Source organism: Stegostoma tigrinum, chromosome 8 (genome assembly GCF_030684315.1).
Source record: "Stegostoma tigrinum isolate sSteTig4 chromosome 8, sSteTig4.hap1, whole genome shotgun sequence".
In the NCBI taxonomy this organism is placed as follows: domain Eukaryota; kingdom Metazoa; phylum Chordata; class Chondrichthyes; order Orectolobiformes; family Stegostomatidae; genus Stegostoma; species Stegostoma tigrinum.
The window spans coordinates 39,543,250-39,567,418 of NC_081361.1; the positions used below are offsets into that span (position 1 = coordinate 39,543,250).

General features: G+C 38.3%; 1 protein-coding gene across 3 annotated transcripts in view; it reads left to right on the forward strand.

Annotated features, from left to right (window-relative positions):
- camsap2a (calmodulin regulated spectrin-associated protein family, member 2a) overlaps positions 1–23,562 on the forward strand; it is a 163,248-nt gene extending 139,686 nt beyond the window's left edge. For 2 of the 3 annotated variants that reach the window (XM_048538636.2, XM_048538637.2), the window contains 6 exons: positions 3,302–3,435; positions 4,765–4,976; positions 5,356–5,428; positions 7,168–7,283; positions 8,994–9,112; positions 10,129–14,360. In XM_048538636.2, coding sequence (XP_048394593.1) covers positions 3,302–3,435; positions 4,765–4,976; positions 5,356–5,428; positions 7,168–7,283; positions 8,994–9,112; positions 10,129–10,434 — 960 coding nt within the window. In that variant the 3' untranslated portion in view covers positions 10,435–14,360. Of the gene's footprint in view, positions 1–3,301; positions 3,436–4,764; positions 4,977–5,355; positions 5,429–7,167; positions 7,284–8,993; positions 9,113–10,128; positions 14,361–22,035 lie in introns of those variants that run through there. The other variant, XR_007248366.2, reaches the window with a different exon arrangement.
- The last annotated feature ends 607 nt before the right edge of the window (positions 23,563–24,169 follow it).

Genomic DNA, 24,169 nt, shown 5'->3' on the forward strand with positions numbered 1-24,169 from the left:
GTTTTTCTAGTGACTGCAAAATAAACAGGAAGATGCAAGAATGTTGATGGAGATTTCTAGTTTTATTGAAGCAGTGCTGTAAAATTGCACAATGTTTCTCACCATATTCTTGTCAATAAAGTGTACTAGCATAGGTGTCAGCCTTGAATTGGTGATCAGAGTTGAAGCTAGATGGGAGAAGGCTCTCAAAATGGGCATTAATTGACAACTTAATGACTTCACTGAGAGGAGGAGGGGTCATCCTATGCTTCAACCATAGCCTGTAAAATTGTGGACAGGTCAGGGGTGGGCAAGCCTGCAACATGTGTTATTGAACAGCTAATCCAGTCTGTACTGTAGTAGTGAGGAATCTATTGAGAAGTGCTGTATTTACAGGAAAAATCCTGTAGGACCATTCAGCAGGTAGGGGAGTTCTCCTAGTGTTTTGGCAATTCAGCAATTAACCAACAAGTAAAGCATTGCTGTTTCTAGGATCCTGCTTTTTGGAAATTGGCTGATATATTGTGACAATACAACAATAACTGTATGTTAAAAATGTTTCATCAGCTTTATCATGTTCCAAGGTAGGCATTCCATGGAAGGTGTCAAATCTACATTTTAAAAAAAATCCTTTTAGGCTTTGCAATCTCCTGATAACATTATGGGAAAGAGAATATCCATGTAACGATTCTTAAGCTGCCTCAAAGCACTTGGTTTCTATAAAATGGCTCTCAGAGCACAAATTCAGCAAGATCAAATGTCCTTCGTGGAAGTCTAATATGTTGAATAAAATTTTGCAAGGAATTCAATATAGCAATAGATATATAACTGTATCCCTCTGTATCTTCTTAACATTACTCATGGGAACTCAGAAAATATGGCCTCGTTTGCCTGTCATGCAATTACTTCTGATTTACTCCCCTCTTTGCTTCTCCATCTCTTGTGTTCTCCTGCTCTCCTAATAATTCTGAGGTAATTGAAATTCCAGTCAATCTTTGCAGGGATATGAAAGTTGCATTGGCTCTTCACTCACTATCCAGAAGTCTAGAGAGGAAGATAATTAACTAGATTGTGATAGTATGAGAGTATTTATTTCTACTTAACATAATTAAATCTTGGCATTTATAATGAAATCCTTCTTAACAAATACTTGAAGTGCTCATTTTCACATTGCCCTTTCCGATCAATCTCCATCATCATTTGTGCTACACATCTAAACAGGAACTGGCATGGCAGGTTCTGGAGGACATTTGAGATCCGAATGAACATTAAAAATAACTGAGTCTCCTTAACCAAATTGGATTGTGAAAGGAACAGCTAGGAATGAGAAGGGTATGCAAATAAGATTGTATAAATTCATTGTTAATTTCACGACAGAATGGGAAGAGACAGAAAGAAGTTTGGAAACAAAGAGGAAATTAAAGGAATATTTTCAAAATAAATTTATTTTTGAATTAAATGAATCAATTAATCTTAAAGGAGTGCAACTCCACGCTTATAACTGTTGATTCTCAGCAGAGGGGTGGTTGACTGTGAACAGTTAATGCCTATGATCTCATTTTAGGCATACTTGAACTTGAAGTAACATGACTTGTGATGAGTTTAGTTTGTAAGCACCACAAAAGCACAGTTAACTGCAAACCATTCAACATGTTCCATTCTGACAGCTGTGTAATCCCATTTTTTTTCCTGAGACTAACAGAGAGCTGCATTTCTGACGGTGTGTTTATATTACAACTGTGTCATCCATCCTCACCTGAACTTGTGTGGCATTTGTGCAAAAATTACAATGAATGTTGTTAATCTTGTTTTTTTGACATGAATTTTGTCATCTAAATTTTAAATTTCTTGCACCTACATAACCACATTATTAGTAATGGTGTTTTAGTCAAGACACACGTTCATAGCCAGAAGCTGAATTGCAGTGTGACTTGCATAAAAACTTTCATAAGTAATCAAGGTTAGAAGCATGGAAACAATTAACAAATAGTAGGTAACGAAGTCAACAGATCACTAGGAAGTAGTGACCATTTTGTTAAAAGACAGGCTATCGTACTAAAATGACCTTCTAATTATAAACTTCTACATTGTTTCCATATTACGGGCACTGAAGCATGTATGGATTTAATCATTGAAGGTCCTAAACCATGCAGGGACTCTGGCGTCATTGGTACCTATCTATCCAAAATATCGTGGGGAAGAATTTGTTGAACCTTTGAATTTCTTTGATTGCCCCGGGCATGGTCGTGGTGACCAGTTTTGCAACTGAGCAGATTGCAGAAGGGATTTTCCAAACTTGGTACAAATAGTAAAAACAAAACAATTGCGGATGCTGTAAATCAAGAACAAAAACAAAGTTGCTGGAAAAGCTCAGCAGGTCCGGCAGCATCTGTGGAGGAGAAAACAGTTAATGTTTCGGGTCTGGTGACCCTTCCTCAGAACTGGTGGTGGTTAGGAAAACATCAGTTTATATGCAGAAAATAGCAGGGTGGGTGGGGTAGGGAGTAAACGATAGGATAGAGCCCAAAGGGAGAGAAAGACAGTTGGACAGTCAAGGGAGTTGTTATGTGTTATTACAAATAGTAACTCTTCTTGCTTTCAGAGTTTGTAAGAGGCCACATACTTTTCTTTTTGGGTATAAACTAGAAAATGGAATTTGACTGCTGCTGTAGAGCAAAATTTTAAAGAGTTTTGCAAATTAAAAATCAAGTGGAATTATGTGTTTTAGCTACACTTTTCAGAGCATTGAGGTTGTTACTTTGAGACAGTAGCACTAGAAACTTAAGAAAAACCTGCCTGATAACAGCCCTTGGATTGGTCCAGTTGTAGTTTGTTACAGACTTGAGTGTGCAATGAACTCCGATGTGCAGAAGACTGCAAACAAGAAGCATTTCTTTCTTGAGTGAAAATGACAAAAACTTAAATTAGAACACAAAAAACATTACAAATGTCCTCTTGAGTTATTGTAACAAGAGATTGCAAAATTCTGGCATAATGTTAGTGATTCTTTTGAAGACTTGAAGCCTTTTTGAAAAGTTGTTTATTAACCCTTTGTCTGATTTTTCTCTGCACATTTCTCCAGGTTTATAACTAGATCATGTTGATGGGCCATTCTCCATTCACAACTCTTAATGTCTCTCTTTCTAGATTTGTGTAAAGATTGAGATTAGTGTTAAGGATTGAAATATCTGATCAGTTGTACTTTGTGTAGATGTCTTCTTTCAGTGCAATTCCTTACAGTTTCACATTATGTGTACATGAACTGTTTTCATCTTACGTTTTATTTAGATAGTTAATTCCTAATTTGATCTGGTTTTTCAAGGATGATCAGAAAGCTGAAGAAATCGCTATGAAACGTGCGGCCCTCTTGGAAAAACGTATGAGGCGGGAGAAGGAAAAACAGATGAGACGACAGCAACTGGAAGCAGAGATGGAAGAGAAGAAGGAAGAAGCCAGGTAATGCAACGCCAGAAATAGCTTTTTCTGAACATTTTTTGCTACTTTACAGTTACATAAAATAGATCTTAAGACATGAATCTATCAAAAGTAACTTGAACCTTCATGTTTGTAGAGTTATGCCTCACCTAGGTGGGTGTGAACCTGCAGCTTCTGCTAATACTAATATGAATGTCTCACAGAACAAGTACCATTATTGGAATAGATCATTCTTCAAAATAATGCTTGACTTCATCTTGAAACCTTGTTAATCAGATATGCATTTATTCAAAACTTGAAGATAAACACAACAAATACGTTATTTAAACTGTAAACGATTCTGTGACCAGTATCAAACAGGATAATATTCCGATTATGGAATAACTCCAGAAAGAGTAACTTGTGATACTTGTTGCCAGTTGACAACTTGCTCAATAGTGGTATCATATTATTAAATTTGTCCCTTTAGAATCCATTTTTTTTTTGGAATCTTTATACCAGCCTGCCAGTACTAACTGATAGCAGAAATGTATAGCTTGTGCCAGCAATGCAGGACTTCAGGTACTGGGTCCAGAGCAGCCGTGATCATGGGAGATCTATTTTCATTATTTTACTGTACAACAGTGGACCAGCCTAAAAGCACATCCTGAATGGTCAAGCAAATCTCAGATCGGTCTGATCTCAAAACTTTTTTCAAAATCTTTCTGAGAAGATACATTCAGTGCAACAGTCTCGTCATCAATAAATAGTTGCTACCTACATTACAAATGTGATCACATTTCAAAAGTGCTTGAGGCCTGTGAAACACTTTGGATGAGTTGGTGGGCATGAATTGCGATATATCTACACAATATAAATACAAGTCTTTCAAGACAATGAACTTGACTGTAGCAAACTGAACCATTTAGAAGAATGTTGATTTGTTATTAAAGTACCATGATGTCTGTGCCTTGGCTCATTGGTAACGTGCTCAACTGAGTCAGAAGGCTCAAATCCTACACAAGGTTTCATATAATTTTGAATGACAATTTCGTGGAATTGTCATGGATTGCTGCAATGTTGAATGAGCCTAACACTGGAGTCATAACTGCCACCTTGGGCAGATTTAACTATTCTAAGGACAGTGATTTCCTGGCGTACTGGCCAATATTTAACCCTCAAATCAAAATGACTTCAAAAGAAAACAGATTGCCTTAACTTGATCTCATTGCAGTGTACAAATTGGCTGCTGTGTTTTCCTATATTACAAAGTGGCCGGACTTCAAATGTGACTGTGAAACACTTTGTAATGTCCCCTGGTCGCTGAGGCCTTGGTGTAAATGCAAGATTCTTTTCTTGAATTTCCCACAGACTCAAAGCTGAAGAAGAACGACAAAAGAAAGAAGATGAACGATCGCGTAGAGAATTCATTAAACAGGAATACCTAAGGAAAAAGCAGCTGAAACTAATGAAAGACATGGATAGTGTGATAAAGCCTCGTCCCACCAGCCTGAAACTAAAAAAGGCTCGTCCAAAGTCTTTCCGAGAAGATGGATCAAATCCAAATGCCAGGTCATCAGCAGGTAATGAAAATCGTTCTGTTTTGAAGGCAATGTTCATTTGGAGAGACTACGGTCTTTTGCAGATCATTTGAGGATCTCTTATATAATAAATGTAGTCTAGGTTACTTAAATTTTCTATTACTGGATGAAACCTCCCAATTTGGGAAAATATCAGTGATACAAACAAAAAATTGCAAATGCTGGAGACTTTAAGTATTTGAAATAAACAGCATCTTATAGCATTTGAAAGAGAGAAGACTCTGATGGTGGGTTTCTTGGTCAAAATGTTAACCTATCTTTCTGTTATCAGTGGCTGACTGTTCTACTACAGAAACCAGTGAACATATGTTTGAAGAAGTAAATCCTTTGACTTAACAGTTCTACTTTTGCTGTTTTTTAGTGTCCTGTTTATCTTTGGCATCATTGAACACAGCAGATGCTGACAGTGTACATTCAGGAAGAAAAACTCCCAGGTAATAATAATCACACCTGATATCTAAATTCTTTATTGTTGTTCACCATTTTTCCATATGATGTATAGGGAACAGTTTTAAATAATTCTGTTGAATTTAGGTTGCTGTCTACGACCAAATGTTTGGTCACCTGTACATCTCCTTAATTTGTCTTTGCATCAAATTTTATTTGGTCACAGTTCTGTAATGCACCTTGAGATGTTTTACATGTTAAACATGCTATAGAGATGCAAAATACTCTTCGGCAAAGGGGAGGTTGTACCGGGACAAATCTAAAGCCTTGATTACAGCATTGTATTGAAATCTTGAAACAATCCCTGAGGAGAAGGCAAACTTTGATATATTTAGGATGAACATACAATAAATATGGTCTCACACTTCCAAATGTTAATTCTACGCTGACTTGTTACCATTTAGAGTCACTTCAGTCGTATTCAGAGTTTGAAAGATGATCTTGAATCATCTAGTCCCTGCTGCGGTTTTCTGAGAGATCGGTGAAGTATCCCACACACCCTGGTGCCAACGGTGGCCAATTAAAACGTCATTTCATGCCTCCACCACTATTGCGCGAAGTTCAGATTAAGGTCCTCCATGGGTTAGAAACTTGACAGGTAACATTGCTTGGGCTACAGGCAGGAAAGACAAAGAGAGTGACTCTTCTGTGGCATCCCTGTTTCAAATGGAGGCTACCATGGCGAGCTGCAGATACTCCACACTTCCCCCCCCTCCATCACTGGCCTGTCCTCCGTGGCTCCCAGTCCTTCCTCATTCCCCTCACCAAGGCCTGACAACTGGTCACAGCAATATCCTGGTACTCCCCACATTACTCTGCATTCAGCTGTGTCAACGGATATTGTCAGGGTCTGATTGCAGTATCTGCAATCGTCACCACTGACTGTAGCACTTCTGGGATCAGAGGGCTCCCATCCATCTGATTGACTGGCAGCACCAATGTTGGAATTTTCTCCTTCACTTTGAGGACAGGTGGGTTTCTTCTCAGGTAATTAACATTCCGGTACACTATAATTTATTGCAGATTCATGGAATTGGGCGGGAGCAGAAGCATGCAAAACATATGCATCTGCCCAAGGTGCTGCTTGTTGGATGTGAAGTCCATCCCATTGTTTCATATGATTCAAAGCAACATCGTGTCAACTGTTCCTCAGTAGCACACTTGTTTCTGGGTCAAATGGTTGTGGATTTAACTTTGACTCCTGAGAGTTGAACACAAAAGTCCAGGCTGACAGGAAGAAGAGCTGCACTGTTAGCGATACCATCCTTCAAATGGAACATTAAACTGACTTCCTGTTTACATTTCCATGTGGATATAAAGAATTACATGATCATTTTGTGAATGGGAGCTATCCTAGATGTCTGAATCAGTATTTATCTCTTGATTCACATTGGTGAAATCTATTATCTGCTCATTATTTTGTAATGTTTCTAAGTGTTTGCAGTGTGAAATTGCCTGCTATGTTTCTTGTGTTCAAACAGTGACTTCAACAAAAATGCATCACTTGCTATAAAGACATTCTGGATATCCTGCGTTGTGAAAGGTGCTGAACAAATGCACATCTTTGTATTATAATGAGGAATAAGATGTCCAAAATAAAGGAATTTTTCTTGCAATAATTAGTTTGCCAATTACAACTTATAAGGTGGCGAATTTAAGTATTATATCAAAGTATTCTTGAATTAATTGAGGATCTTTCATTTCACAATTTTGTTTAAATGCACAGGACAGAATCAGTTGATGGATTTATGTCACCAAGTTGTTCTGTCAATCGCAATGGTGACAAAGACTGGGAGAATGACTCAACAACTTCCTCAGTGGCTTCTGCAACAGAGTACACAGGTGATGTTTTCTAATATTCTGAAATAGTATTTTATAAAAGGTGTCTATTGTTCTCCCTCTTTCCCTCAGAGAGACCATGTAGCTTATGTGAAATATCCATCACAGAAACATATCTTTCAGCTTGACTTGTCTGTGCTGCTGTTTATATTCCACAAATATCTTCTATCATTCTGTCTTTTCCTTTATAACCATTAAGCACATCTTTTTATTCCCTTTTCTCTCATCTTCTTAGAAGTTTGCAAGAGAAAACTAGATAAGCTGTTTACCTCAATCACTTCATAGTTTGGTGCGTGCCTCATTTGAACCATTCTCTAGGCAAAGAAGTATCTCCTTACTCCACTCTTGGCTTTATTAAGAACTATCTTGTATTTACAGTGCCTGTTTTTACATTCTCTGAAAAATGGAAACAGTCTCTCCACATAGTCTCGCGTAACCCATGCGTTATTGTGAAAGCCTCCAACAAATCTCCACTTAGCCTTTCTAAGGAAGTCCCAATTTGTTCAGTCTTTTCCAGTGGTTCCCTTACGAACAGCATTCTGTATGTTCTTAAACCATGTGGTTGCAGTGGGTCAAGAAGGCAGATCACTGCCACCTCTTAGGGCAATTAGCTGAAATGCTGGTTGAGCCAGTGATACCAAAATCCTGTCAATGAACAAAATCAAATGTGAACAACTACCATTTACTCCTACAGCCTTCTTTCTGCTTTCTTTTTAGAAAACTTAACTTCATTTGTAGTTTTTTGACCTATGACTCCACATGCTTATTGTGGGCTACTGTGTGTATTGCCTGATCAAAATGTACTTCAGCCCTTTTTTCTTTGAAGGGCTTTTAAGTTCTATTGGAATTGCAGAGTAGGCAACCTTTAAACCAGGCTTACTACCAGGTTCTGGACATCAGTGTGCAAGGACAAGCCTGAGAATTTATTGCTTAGCTGACTCCATAATATGATGCTATTTTCATTAAGCAAGATCAACCCAACTTTCTGACAAGTTGCAGAATGAAATTTTAACTTATTGTAAAGCCCAAGAGAAATATTTGACTTTTGCTGCTTGGAAAGAAGTCAGTTCACTTATATTTGCAGTTTGCACCAACAATCCAATTGCTGTACTTTTGTAACTGACCGCCTTCTGGTGAGTGTCTAAAGCTTCTGAGGGCCCAAACATTCATTAGAATTATGCATCCTAAAGGGGATGTATTAACCTTCCCTAATCGAAATGCTCCAATAGAGCTGCAAAATGGGATGACAGAGAAATGTTTTCTCTGGTGTAGTGTTAAAACACTGCTCTACATCAACAGTGAATTGAATCAGAACTGGCAAAAAGTGTTGACAGATGAACTTTGGACTCACCAGTGACCCACCTTTATCATGTGACTAGTTCATCCCCTGAATTTTGGAAAGATTCTGTGCTTGCTGATTGGGAAAATATTTTGTTTGTCCTCGGATTGAACCAGTTTGATCTCATACAGGAACTTGTATGACACTCATATTTATTAACATCTCGTCTCTTTACTGTCTCTTTTGTAAGTTAGGATTTTGTAAATATGAGTTGTATGGAGTCACTGGATAATTAAAATGAGTACTGGGCTATGTAATGCTTCTTCTTAACCTCATGCAGTAAAACGTTCATCAACTGATGCAAGTAGATAAAAATTGAAAAAATGGTTTATTTGAAGCAAGCATATAATTATAAATAATTTAAACATTTGCAGGGCCAAAGTTATACAAGGAACCAAGCGCAAAGTCTAACAAGCATATAATTCAGAATGCAATCTCACACTGCTGTTTAGCTGGAAAAGTCAATGAGAATCAGAAGAATAAAATACTCGCGGTAAGATGTGGATTCCTGGTAACATCTATTGTGCTGTTAAAACTAATGATTGATTTCAGAAATCAATGTAGCTATTACAACAATGTAACTAAATGCAGTCATCCCAAAAACTCAGCTGTCTGCTGTCACCAGTCATAAATTTAAAATCTTCATTCTTGCACTGGTTTCTGCAGGATTAAGTGTACGACGAATGGGTAGTATATTATATGATCATCATTCCCTCTTGATGATTTTTGGTTTAGAGTGTATGGGTGACTTTTGAACTCGACAGAGCCTTTCAAATTGTGTTATGCACAAAGTAACTTAAAAAGAGATTGTAGAGTGGACTACACAGTTTTGCAGCTGAGAGGAAACATTGTACATACTTCTTTTTTAATGTCAAGCTTTTTATTAAATCAGATCTTTTTACATATAGCCCTCACAGCCTTTCAGTTAATTTGCTTTTTATGCTGTCAGAAGCTCCAGCTTTTGAGAAAACGACTTATCAAGTATAGACTACATTCACTAACCTCACTATTGTTCTTTACAATTGCTTATATTTTTGTACAATGTTGTTTATTTACACACACATTAAGGCACTGATTGCTTTCTTTGGCATATGCACCTGGCCATGGCCAAACACCTGGACTGAAGATCTGTTCTTCATGGGTGCACCAATGGTGTTCACCGTTATACTGACAAGAGACATTGCAACTATGTTCAGTTGTAGCACTGTTGTCAATGCTGGCTGGAGGGCTCTTGTGGTGCAGTGGTAGTGCCTACCTCTCAATCAGGAGGCCTAGGTTCAAGCCCCATCTGCTCCAGACGTGTACAATAACATCCCTGAATGGGTTCATTAGCAAGTAACTATACTGCTGGCAGCAATCAACCAGTTCAATATATGGATTATATCCATCTTGTGTGGATTGTTGGAGTTCTGTGACTGTTCAGGCAAATGTTTCCATTGTATCTCAATACAATCTTTCATTTGGTTAGACATGACAAAGTTACAACAGTTATGTTTTGTGTATTTTTAGGAAATGGAGAATTCCGAAGCCAATAACTTTTTGATCCTTTTCCGGGATGCTGGTTGCCAATTCCGTTCACTGTATACCTACAGTCCAGAAACTGAAGAAATTACTAAATTGGCAGGAATAGGGCCGAAAAACATCGGAAAGAAAATGATTGAGGGACTCTACAAGTACAACTCTGACCGAAAGCAGTTTAGTCGCATTCCTGCCAAATCATTATCTGCCTGTGTGGACGCAATTATCATCCATGGCTACCTGTGGCAGTACAAAAGACCCAACACGCCCAAAAAGCTCACCCCAACACGGTCGTAGTAAGGAGAGCCTAACAAAAACATTTAATGTCATTTAAACAATTGCACTTCATCGTAACTGCCTAAGGAGAAGGGGTTTTCTAGTTGCCGAGAGCAATTCTTATGTTTGTAGATTTGATAATGTATCTAGTATGTACAACAGTTGAAAACTGGACACCAAACTCTGCTTTCATTATGCACAACTGGAATGTATTGTGTTAAGAGGCATTGAAGGATGTCACTCTTGCAATTAGAGGTAAAACTATTAATTGTGAAGTGATTTTACCTAGATCATGCTTGTAGTTTTCTATTTGCTAATTAATGTGACATCAATACCATAACTCATTGTTTGGTACACTGGAGCATCTAAATGTTACGTACTTAAACTAGCAAGTAATATTTTTGCCTTAGTCACATTTTTCATGTTTTTACAACTGTCATAAGATTCTGTTTATGCTATATTTTAAAGATTAGGTGTTTTATATGCATTCAACGTTCCACAGTATTAGCCATATCTGCATAAAGGGGCTGATGATGGCTGACTAGTGCAAAAGGGTGCTATGGTAAAGTGATTCACTTCAATTAAAGCTACAGTCCTGGTACCATTATTTTCCAGACTATCTCCTGGAAGCAGGTTTTGTACTAGTACTGTCAGTTAACTCAAAAGAAATGTTTAGTTCAGTGTTCTAAGCACAGCATCATTGGCACGGTTGAGATGTTTTTAAACCTTTTGGTAAGAAAACTTTAATCTATGCTGGCAATCCTAGTGTTACAGCTGAGTACACTACTGATGTGTGCAACATAAACCTCACTAGTAAATGATCTTGCCTGTAATTTCTGCTGTTTGACTTGATGTTCTCTTAATAGGTACAGTGTGCCTTCACATCAAGAAAGAATAGTGATAGCAATAGTGTTGTGTTTGATGGGTGGATTTAGAGACCAAATTCTGACAACAAGTCAGTTGTAGTGAAACTAGACAATGAAACAAGGACGTTGACTGAAAACAATTATGAAGTTGGAAAGGAACAAGATTTTTAAAGTCATTTTAATTCTGTGGTTAGTTTAGTGATCCATATGTGTCTGTTTTGACCAGCATGAAATTTAAACAACTAGAAAAGCAAAATTGACATTCCATTTTTTTGAGGAGTCCTTCCATTTGTGAATAAAGTGCAAGTTTATCTTTGTCAAGGTGCAGTGCTCCTGCTTATTTAAACATGTTGGAGAAATAAAGCAGTACTCAGATGATTCTACTATCTTTGGTGTTCCAATTGAAATAGAGGCCACAAATTGAGGTAACTGGGTGGAAAGCATTCTGAATTGCGATCTCACAGCACTGTCTAAAATAAGTTTTACTTCTAATAGCCGTTGGTGGGTATCCTAGAATGTGAATTTGGATAATCAGCATTAGGATGTTTTTTCCTTGTGTTTCTGCTGCACAATATGTTTGTCCATCGTTCATAAACATTGAAAATGCTAATTTACTTTCATCTGTTGACTTAGTACAGCAGCTATCATCCCTCCGTCTTTGTTTACTCATCCACCCTGAAAGAAAGTTCATGCATTGCACTGTATCACAAAATTATCCCTGGCACATCCTTATTGAACCTGAAAATTTTACTTTCATTTAGTGATGCCATTGATCTCGTTATCAAACTGCTTTTTAAGCCTACTGTCTAGATTTTTATAAAATTTGAAAGGTTATAAATTCTGGTTTGAAAAACTTTTCCCCCCATGCTTTTCTATTTAAGGATATGGAGTAATTTCATAAGACTTTTGATATTTTTAGTTTAATTTATTTTGTTTTTATCAATAGATCCATCTACAGAATTCAAAATATCTGTGCATTCTTGAACTGACTTAACTCTAACCACTTGCATTCTCCTCCTTTTCTCCCTTATCTATGTTTGTCCCTTCCCTTCTCTCTCTCCCTCTCTCTCTCTCTCTCTGTTCTCTTTGTCTCTCTGTGTCCTCAAACCAGTGGACATCTTCTAAATCCTCATGTTGTTCCTGTACATATGTCACTTGTTTTTGGTTGCTCTCAATGCATGGAGTCTCTTTCTCCAACATGATACTTGTTTTCTTCCTCTTTCCTGTCTCCTGATACAAACTACTATATCCTTGCCAAGCCTCCCCCATGATGGCCACTGTTACCCTCACCACTTAGCCCCATTTCTGTTCCTTGCCTACTCATGGCATTAGCTGTGTTTTTCCCTTTCCCATGTCACTCATTTTCCACTTCTCCATGTCCTTCAGTTATTTCGTGTTAACTGCTTTGCTCCCACTCTTCCTCTTCAGACTGACTCAGAATTACAAATGATGGTCCCAAACATGAGTTACCTTTGACAAACACATCTTGTGTTGCTTGCTTTCACTCTTTGTTTCATGTCATCACTTTACGTCTTACAAGATACATTACATTCTTGGTTTTCTAAGATCTTGCAGTTCTGCTTGAACAAGTTTATGTTCTGTTCACTCTTGCATGAAAATGTTATTCTTTTGTTACACAGGTCTTTCATGATTACTGCTGCTGTTCCTGTGCTGTATACTGCTTGCTTACTTTGTTGCTTTTTCTGTACCATAGTGGCACATGTCAATATTGCCACTATGTGCATAGTCTCAAGTAGATGGCTTAAAACTGTTGAGCTTTGGAGTACCTGGAAACTGCCGCATTTGATCAGCACATTACAATTTTTCACAACATGCACAATTTTCCTGTTTTTTTTTTCTTTCCTGTTTTGAACCAGTCATGGTTTCTGCTCTTTGCATTCCATTCCTTCATATTTTTCAGAGAAGTTGCAGAATAATTTCAGCAAAGCAGAACATTTGAGCCCATCAAATCCACAAGAGTAATCCAGCTAGTTGCAAATCCCTGCCTGGTCCTGTCACTAAGTGTTTTCTCGCTTCAGTATTTAGCCAGTTCATTTTTGAAAACCATCCTGAAAGCTATTTTTGATGCATGTTCGGGAAGTTTATTCCAGATCCTAACCATTTGCTATGTTAAAAGGAGGGCTTTTTTGTATCACTTTTTTTTTTCTTTTGCCAGTCACTTGAGATCTGTGCCTCTTGGTTGTCAGCCCCTCTATTGAAGCAAACGGTTTTCCTCTCGGTTCAGTCAAAAGTCTGAAGATTTGTTGCAGCACCAAAATTCATCTCAACCTTCTCTAATAAAAGCTACACTGCCTCACTAATGCATCCATGTAATTGAAGTCCCTTATTGCTGGAACTAACCTCGTAAATTTTTTCGATACTGTCCAGGAGCAGGATAGAAACCACAGCCCTTGTGCTGTTCTTGGCCCCCACCCTGAGCTCAGTCTTTTATTTTTTAAGAGGTTCAACAGATCCAGGGAATTCCAATGGCTCAGAATTTGGTACTCCTGGCCAGTTCTTTTCATTCAGAGTTTTATCTGATGTAGTAATAAGGTCTTTGGCATATCTGGTGTAGCGTCATTCCAGTAATTTACTATTGTAAACTATTCATTTTAATTATTGGAAAGAAAAGCTTTTAAAGTCTTAAGCTTTTTCTGCTTTACTTCCCTTTTTGAATTTGCTTTTCTTCTGAGTCCTGATTGTGCAGTTATTCTATCACTTAAAATTCATATCAGTAAAATTGGACATTGTTTTAAGAAGCTGTTTTATTCCACTAACTAGGAAACTGAATGTTATTAGTTTGAATGTTGATAGTTGGTATAACTGTGTTGGTAGGCCACGGGGTGCTGAGTGGTGCCAATGCAAGGTACCTGTAACTGTTTTGAAAACTCTTTTTCATAGAATCCCTACGGTGTGGAAACAGGCCCTTTGGCCCAACAAGTCCACACCGATCCTCAGGGCATCCCACCCAGACCCAACCCCCCATAACACACCTAATCTACATATCCCTGAACACTCTCTGGGAAATTTTGCATGGCCAATCAACCTAGTTTGCACATCTGTGGACTGTCAGTTCTTGGGGGGGGGGGGGGGGGGTAGCCAGAGCACCCAGACGAATCCTACACAGAATGTGCTAACTCCACACAGACAGTCACCCAAGGTTGGAATCGAACCCAGGTCCCTGGCGCTTTGAGGAGGCAGTGCTAACCACTGACCCACCGTGCCGCCACTGGCATTGGCATAGTAGTTCAATGTTAGCACTGCTGCCTCACAGCACCAGGGACCCAGGTTTGATTCCAACCTCGGGCAACTGTCTGTGTGGAGTTTTTAATATTCTCGCCCTGTCTGTGAGGTTTCCTCCCACAGTCCAAAGATCTGTAACCTAGGTGGATTGCCCGTAGTGTCCAAGGATGAAGAGGTTAGGTGTATTTAGCAATGGGAAATGCGGGGTTACAGTGATGGGGCTGGCTGGGATTCTCTTCGGAGGGTCAGTGTGGACTTGTTGGACCAAATGGCCTGTTTCCACACTGTAGGGATTCTGTGAATTCTATGATACATTTGAAGAATTTATTTCTACAAGTAACCTATATTACCCTAGTTGCATCACGAAGAAGAGAGCCAAGAGTTGATGAAATTGAGTTTGATTTAGAACAATGTTTAAATGAGAGTTGGGGCAGAATTTGATTCCCTTCTACCAGTGGGAAGTAGCAGGGAGGACTTCTAATCAGGCAGTAGAATGACAGGTGAGGATTCCGCCATCTTCCTGTCACTGCTGTGATTTTAATATGGCCTGTGGGTGAGCCTTCCCATCCTGCTGCCAAAAGAGGACCTTGAATGGGCAGTTAATGTAAGGGCCTAATCCCACTACTACTAGCATTCACCCTGAGCGCACAGGGGACTCACCATTCAGAAACATTGAAAGCTTCTAGGGAGGGTCTCTCATTCTCAGTGCCTGGACAAGAATTCCAGTATCTGGAAGTAGAGGCTGTGATCCCATTACCCAGTCTCCCCTACCACTCCCCTGCTTGGCATCACTCACCTGTCACTGGGTCCGTGGTGATTCTAAGACTTCGAGAAGGTGCAGTAACTTCAGCAGCCTCTGTATCCTGGTGTCAAGTAACTGTGACCAGCAGCATCCACGGGTGGCACCTCCTCGATCCCACCACTGTCCAGCTAATTGTTTCACATAACATACAATACAACAGACTTCTCACAAAGAAGCAGTGTAAGGTTCTTGATTGCTCCCCATTCAATAGGCAAGAATTACATCATATCTGTAAAAAAAAACACCCTTCACTTGTGATAGTTTTGTTCTGATCTACTTTTAATCTGCAAGCACAAGAAAGAAACTTGCAGATTGTCATGAAACACTGATGGCAATCCCTATCAGTATACTTGTAACACATCTTTTACCTGATGCAAGACATTACTGTCAGCGATGGATTAAGGCAGGAGGTAAATTATTGCTACGCCAGAAGTGTGCGCTTAGGTCAGCGCAGTTTAAGACCATTAGACTGTAAGAAATACAGCATGATGGCATAGCGGCTAGCACTGTTACTTCATCGTGCCAGGCACCTGGGTTTGATTCCTGTCCTTTCCCCATAACCCATGTATCTCAGTCTAAAGTATACATAAGGGCTCTGCCCCCACAACTAGCTGTCTGTAGCAAGGAGTTCCAAACGCACTCAAACCTCTGAGAGAAGACATCCTTGTAATCTCAGTCTTAAATTGGCACCATCAGTTCTGAGACCATTTCCTCTGGTCCTAGACTGTTCCAAAAGGGGAAACATCCTCTCAGCATTTACCCTATCAAGCCCCCTGAGAATCAGTGATATCATTTCTCATTCTTCTAAAGTCCAGTGAGTCCCAACCTGTTTAACTTTTGTTCACAAAAGAATCCCACTATTAAACGATAATCCTAGTGAACCTTCTCTGAACTGCCTTCAATGAAGTAGTATAGTTTCTTCCATATCGGGACTAAAACTGTTCATAGTACTCTAAATGCGGCCTCACCAGCAGCTTGTACAGTTACTGTAAGACTTACTACTCTTAGATGCCAACTGCTTTAAATAAGAGACAACATTCCATTAGCTTTCCTGATTCCTGCGTCGGTGTGCTAGACTCGTGTTTCATGCACAAGTACCCTGTAGTGTTGCAGCTTTTCTCCATTTCCATAACACACTGTTCCTTTGTTTGCCCTTCCAAAATGAACAACTCCACATTTTTCCACATTATACTCCATCTGCCAACTTGCCATTTACAATTTACCTATGAAACAACACTGAATAAAACAGCTTCTAACTGACTTTTGAGTAGTTTCCTCAGGGATCCATGTGTATTAGTCTTTAAATGCATTGCTTTCCAAGAACAGGCATTTCAGAGAGGGAAAACAGGGAATACTAACAGGACAGGTGAAGTTGTTCTCCTATTTGCCAACCCTGTATAATCAGTCAGTTGCCTGGATTTGATAAAATTATTTGTTTTTTTTAATCTGATCATAGCATGAAATGATTTTAATAGTGACTGCAGTTTAAGATGGACCATAAAACAGTTTTGAAAATTTACATTGGCCCTTTTTCATCACATTTCTTAGTATGTTTCTTGACCTCTCACAGGGGTGGAATTCAAGATGGTGTTTAAGAAAGGTACATGGTCTTTCTTCTCTATACCTGTTACACTCCATGCTTAGTGAAATTTCTGCTGCAAAATGGCCCCAGTTATTTTTTACTTTGCCCCCTGTTCAAATCTGTCACATCTAGGTTCATGTTGGCATTATAGAAAACAATGCATACATCCAGAATGAGTGGAGAGTGTGTTGTAAGATAAATTCCTTTTAGCTTCTTTCATGGTTTTACATTATTTCTTTAGAAATCTCTCAAACCATCCTGCACTAATTTCTTGGCTTGCAATTGCTTGTTTTTTAAAACTAAACTGCAATAGTTTTAACTAAAAAAACCTTAGAATATGTGATTTGCCAAGAAAGCTCACATTCTAGCTATCCTCCCTGTGCTTCATCTTAAATTTGGGATTGTTGTAATTTTTTATGGGGTGTCTCGGTGGGCAGGAGCTGTGATTGGCAAATATTTTGTTTTGGTCACGTATACAGAAAATAATTATATGTATTCAGTTAAAGAAACTCTATTTGTCTCTTCCCTTTTCTCCCATATTCAGCCAAATTATTTAATTATGTAAAGGGGAGCTGATTGCAAGTTTTGGGATTTTTCTTTCCTTCAAACCCAGCTCAGTTGTGCTTAAAAAAAACTACTGAACTCGTTACTTAATATTCAGTTTTCCTCTTGATGGATTAGTTGTGTCTGGTTTTGCACTGATTTTTGTTCTTCCTAACACATGTAACCTTTATAACAGGAGAAGTTCAGAAATTAATATTTTACTTTAATGGAGAAATGTTTCAGACATGTTATCATTAAACACTAAGAGCACTAGAATCTACTAATCAATGTAGAGAAATATTATTTATGTAGAAACATCAATGAAAACAAATAAGCCCTAACAGATAAAATTAGAAAAGTTTAATTATTCAGTACTTGGTGTGAGGCTTGAAAGTTATATTTTGTATATAGGGTAATATATTCTACAATTTTGCATGTTGACAGGAACAGAAAACACATTCCTGTTTCTTGCTATTTAATGTTCCTAAGATTGTGACATGGGACCATTAGCTTATGTATAATCTTGCAAGAAATGCTGCCCTGTTTTTGTCCAGCAGTAAGCAAAGTGCTTATGGCAAAAAAAAATTGAATTCTTGCCTCAGATAATGTAATTATTATCAGCCAAATTTTCATCTGAGTGCTATAGAGCATTGTAACATTGCAACTGCATATGCTCAATGTGTCTAATTACTGTGCTGCCACAACTATTGCAGCCGGATGGATGGGGAAAACCCATCATCATTCTATCAGAAAAAACTGTGATCATGGTGTTTCCTTGTCTCTCTCTTTGACTTTGCCTAAATGGTACATGTTTGCCAGTTAAAATTGCTGTACCTGCCAGACAAAGGATGAACATCGCAACACCAAAACAAAGGATGAACAGTGTTTCACCATTAGGCCAGCTGGTTGTTCTACTTCTGTTTTCTGAAAGCCTCAGGCTTCAGAACCCTCTAGACAACATTGGACTAATTTTTTTTATATATTATTTAAATCTAAGTTATGCAATCATATTTCTGTATATTTTTGGTCAGTTGTATATATGGAACTTTACGCTTGGACCTCAGAATATTTAGAAACTGACTTGTGTGTACTTATACTGTCAGGAAGTTATAATGCCTGACCTTCACAATGTTATTTGCATGTTATAGAAGGTAAGGCTACATGTAATGAATAACTATAAACTATGCCCTGAATTGTACAAATGAACATGTACATAAAGAAATGGGAAAGCTTGCTTTGACAGGCACATTTTGCTGATTAGATGCAATGCCCCAAAGTTACCAAAATATTCTTTTTTTTAAATATCCTCAATTCCACAAATAATGTTTGATAAAGTTTCAATTCATATTTTAAAATGTTTGCATTATCTAAGTAATATAACTAAATAATGTTGGTATGCAAAAAAGGCAGGTTACAACATTTGAAGTAGTTTCTGCTCATCCTTTTCGTTTCCAACAATTACCTTTTCCTGCTGGAAAAATGAAAAGTTGTGATACTTGGTTTTGGACCTCTGAACCAAAATTGTTTTGCAACTGGATGTTGGAATGTATCCAGGAGTTGTTTGAGAACAAGTAGACTAAAGCCAGTTTTACTGACAAGACTTTTTTTTAAAAACTGTGGATGTTGGAAATCAGCAACAAAAACAGAAATTGCTGGTACAATGCAGCAGGTCTGGCAGCATGTGTGGAGAGAAATCAAATTTAACGTTTCAAGACCAGTGACCATTCTTCAGAACACCAGATGTCATACTTATTGCTATTTATCTTGAGTCTTGGTTAGTGTAATCAGTTTTCTGTGTTCATGATGCTGGTAAACTCTATGACAAGCTGTTAGTTCCCTGCATCTATGTGCCACCATCTATTTTGGGATAAATTTTAATGTGCAGTAGTGCATGGGATTGGGAGATGATGGGGTGACTAAAACCATGGAAATTGACTGCATGTCGGGAAATCTACCAATTTCTCAAGGTCTATCCCTAAGAGCAACCTGGAGAGGTGGATTATCAATTTCAATGTGTTATCAGGTCAATAGTACTAACTTTAGCACAACCTGTAAGGGTGCTACTATGTTACTTTGGATTTCAGATGGGGGCAAAGATGACCGTGAGTAGCAAAACTGTCTTCTTCCATAGAACTGCATCTCTAAAGGAACACTGGGATCTGAAGAGAATTACAACTATAAAAAGACTTTCAAGACAAAAATAAGCTTCCTTGATAAGTCTGAATACCTGTGTCTGACAAAAACTATGGACCTTATAACAGATATTTCGCAAGAGCTAATAAAGGTCCCACTGGCCTAGACTTCTTTGCATCTGAAGACATGAGCCAGATCTTGCAGTTGATGATAAGAGAGGGCTTGTTTGCAAGGACTGGCAATTATGTCACCTTTACATTTTGATGATACTGTCAGATAGAGTGAGCAGATGAGTTATTAGCTTAGTTGGTTTCTGACAGCTGTAGAGCATTCTCAATCACATACCTTTATTCATTGATGGGTTAAGGGTGTCACTGGTTAGGCAGCATTTATTGCCCATTCCTAACTGACCAGAGGACAGTTACAAGTCAACCACATTGCTGTGGGTCTGGAGTCACATGTACGCCAGAGCAGGTAAGGATGGCAGTTGCCTTCCCTGAAGGACATTAGTGAACCAGATGGGTTTTTCTGACAATCAACAAGGGATTCCTAATTCCAGATATTTATTGAATTCAAATTCCACCATCTGCTGTGGAGGGGTTCTGGACACTGGGTTCAAATGTTATCTGGGTCTCTGGGTTATAGTCCTGTCATAATACCACTAGGCTATCAACATGCAGCAAGTAACACAACCGTAAATCATCCTAGTGTATTTATAAATTGCGAGGGTTTCTACTCCATCAGTGTGCATTCCAAAAACATTCAGTTGCCTGTAAGATTTTGTCCTGTGGCAGTTCACCCTCCCTGATCTCTTCATACCTTGAAATGGATTTACCAATTGGTTGCTCAGAGGGGAGGGATATCCATTTAAAAGCATTGCTAATGATACCTGTGAAGAGCCCAACCAGTGAGGTCCAAGAAGAATACAATGAATGCCATTTGATAACCAGATGTGTCATTGAGTAAGCAAGCTACTGGCATTCTGAAGAGGTGTTTCAGACGCATGAACTGACATACATGCCAGCCACAAACCAAATTGGTATGGAATGCTGTGCTCTGCAGAATTGCACAGCAATAAAGTTTAGATTTGCAAGATGAAGGCACACCACGACTTCAGATGATTCCTAAAAGGAGGCAGCACGTAATGATGGTGCAAATATGCTGTGAAAATTCTGATATCGAGGTTCACTTGGGTTTCATCAGTCCACTCATCTGACCTATTGCATGCAAAAATCACGTGTCCCACTGCCTAACACAGCTTTCACAGCCCCCCTATTGCTGGGTATTAATTCAATTCAGTCATTAGAAATGATTTGTTGGCTAGCAACCAATAGTGGAGGGCAACATAAAAGTATAATGCAAAGAAATAATATTTATATGGCTTAAAACAAAATCGAAGCTCATATTGAACATTACATAATGTGTGCAGATGCTGTGAACTACAAACCATTACCATTCTCTTCCTACTTGTTTTACATATAATGAAGACTGTGTGGCTTCAACAGAGATAAATGCTGGCTGCTCAGATCTTGATCTAGTAGCCGAATGGTCACAGGTGATATTCTCAGGTCTTTTGAGCTCATGAAAAGGTTGACAAAGATTGGTCAACCTTTTCAGAGGCCAGCTTGGTTATTGGGATAGGAGGTAACATGCCAGGTACTTGGGATAGTGGGGTGTGAGTCAATAATAGATAAGCAAGAGTGCTTTAAGCCAAGTTCCCACTTTCATTTTCCATCTTGACATCGTCACTCTTTTGGCACATGTACACTATCCTACAAGCAATAAGCTGGAGAACAGTTCCCTATTGATCAATGCAGCAATGAACAGCCAAGAGTAGAGTACTATCAAACCTACTTTCAGAATCTGTGAGCTATTGAAGGCCCTCACTTTATTGTATTTGATGCTTCACACAGGGATCTTTTTTCCATGACTGAAGACATCTGTGCAAATGCCTGTGACATTATGCCAGATATGTATGAGATTGACCATTCTAAATCTCTCTAACGTGCATGGTGCACCTGGATTGTCTGCCAATTCATTGCATGTTATTAACTGCTATTCGTGTTGATGAAACACAAGAAAATGATGAGGGGTAGTCTCTCCAGTCTGCAATGACAAGATGGCATACATTTGACTTCAATCCTCATATAACTAGAACCTGGATTATACTGCAGACTTGTTGTCATTGTCCTTACCTTCTGATCTTGTGCTATGAGTGTCAGCAGGTGAAAGCCCTATTATCTGTTTCATTTAAGTGTGAATAATAAGCTAGTGCCTGGTTTGCATGTGTCCTGTATAATTTCAGGAGGTTAATTACCTGAATTACAGCTGTCAGGTATGTTTATTTCAATAATTGTATGCATGATGATGTATTACTTGCTGCTGACATCAAGACAACATAAAGTGAGTGTATATCATGTAGGTGTCTGATAATTTAATTCTACTCCATGTAGCTGCCAGACAGTTCCCTATTTCTGAAGACCAAAGACACTGATTGTCTGCTGAGGACAACGCTTGTATTCTACTGCTGCAAAGAGCAAAATGGACTTGTGATGAGAGTAACAGCAAGTATTAAACCAATGGATGGAGGGCTTTTGTTGAGTATGACTGAGGGAGAGATTATGTTACAGAAGGACGAGGATGTCATTGGTGAGTGAACAAATGGGGATGTGAGGAAGTGTATAGAAAAAGAGAGGGATGGATGCACCTGCAAGGTAACTTGGTATTAGGAGTGATGTGCAAGATTAGGCTTGATAGGCAAATTGAAAAGTTAGAGGTCACAAGTTAGCCTGACATGTGTCATTAAACTACTTTCAGCTTTGAATACTACAGGTGGCACACATTCCTGCTTCTGATATTGTGGGTAAACCTAAGCCACACGTTCTTCATTTCATTGACAGGATTCATTTTTCCATCAGTAAAGAGAACTATCACCCTATGGATTCTTAAGGCATCCAAGAAACCATCACGAAAATGAGGCGCAACCTTTGAACATCTGGGCTTTTGTTCTAACAGTTTCTTTTGTTGTATTCCAAAATCGATTCAATTCATGTTGGTGTTTTTTATTAAGCACTGGATTTGTGATCACCTCATGCAAGTCATTACTACACTGTCACATGCTAATTGGTCTGGAAGCAAAGTGGAAATATATTGTTTAGGCTACAAAATGTTCAGTAGCAATATTGCACTTACTTTGGATATCCTGTGTGTTTGCTTTAGGATCCTCCCAATCTCAAGCGTATCAGGAACTTAAAATTCAGCCCATTGAGTTTTGTTGTTGAATAGTTTACTCTGTGCAGTATTCCCATTTTTAAAATTAGATTGACTAAAAATTACAGGTGTAAGAACCAAAATGCTGTAAATAATGAATTTGAGTAATGATTTGTAAAGGGCCCTTTGTATCACTGCTGCAATTTGCACAGTATACATGGAGAATGGGTTGAGAATGTATTTAAAATTAGAATGGCTCTGTAATTTAATATGATTGTCAAATAATTTATTTGTTAACTGAGAATCATAGCTGAGGGTGATGGTTGGAACAAGAAATGTCTCTAAGTCTCGCAATTACTCGTACTCTTTTTGTTCACTTCTAATTGTTCCTGGTCAAGCTCAAATGGCATGGATTCCTACTCCATCACAAACACTGGTGCTTTCAGGTGTATATTTACATACTTTGTGAAATATTCTTGGGTCTTGAACTAAATTAATGTTGGCAGTCACAACAATTATTGAAACCTTTTGGTTTCTGATCTTTGTAAAATGGTCAACCTATGATTCCCAGTTTTGGCTGTTTAAAGCCAGAATTGACTGATTTTTATCAATGGCCACTGTTGCTAAATATACAGTGTTGTATGTTCAAATTTCATAATCTTTAGTGGAGCTCTGCGTCATTTATCAGATGCTGTGCTGTCTAATTCTGTCATGCAATCATTTAGTTTGCTAGTTGCTAGTACTGTGGAATACTTTTTTCTTTGAATAAAGTAAATAAAGCATGACATCTTCAAAAATTATTATTTTGTCTTGTTTGGAGAGCACACATTATGAATGTATAACATTTTGAACAGTCAGCTCTTCCCATGGGTTCCACTTATTTAGATTTGCTTAACATTGAATCAGTATACCCCCAAATAAATTTCATTTTATTTTAAAGCTGATAGCTGAACCCTTGACAAATGTTCATGTCAACTAAGTTCATAGTTTCCTCCAATCTACATTTAACATCTAAATCGTACTGCGCCCCATTCATCAATTAGTTCTGAGATAGTTTCATGTACACAGTCAAGTCCAGCTTTTCGTGAATTATCCACATAAAATTATTTTACTCCTCTTTTGCCGACTGCAGGTCTAACCCCTAGATAGCTATGATCTTAAAGAAAAACAATGAAAACTTATTTTCTGACATAGAAAGTGTGAATCTCATTTGTATCTCATATTGTGCATACAAAGTCTTCCATATTTGCTGTTTGCAAAAATTACTTAAGTTTTCGAGGAGGATAAACCATGCAAGCAATGCAAATTTAATGTAATATGTACTGAGTTTATATAAAGGAGATTGATAGGGAATTGATTTAGAATTTTAACTTTGAG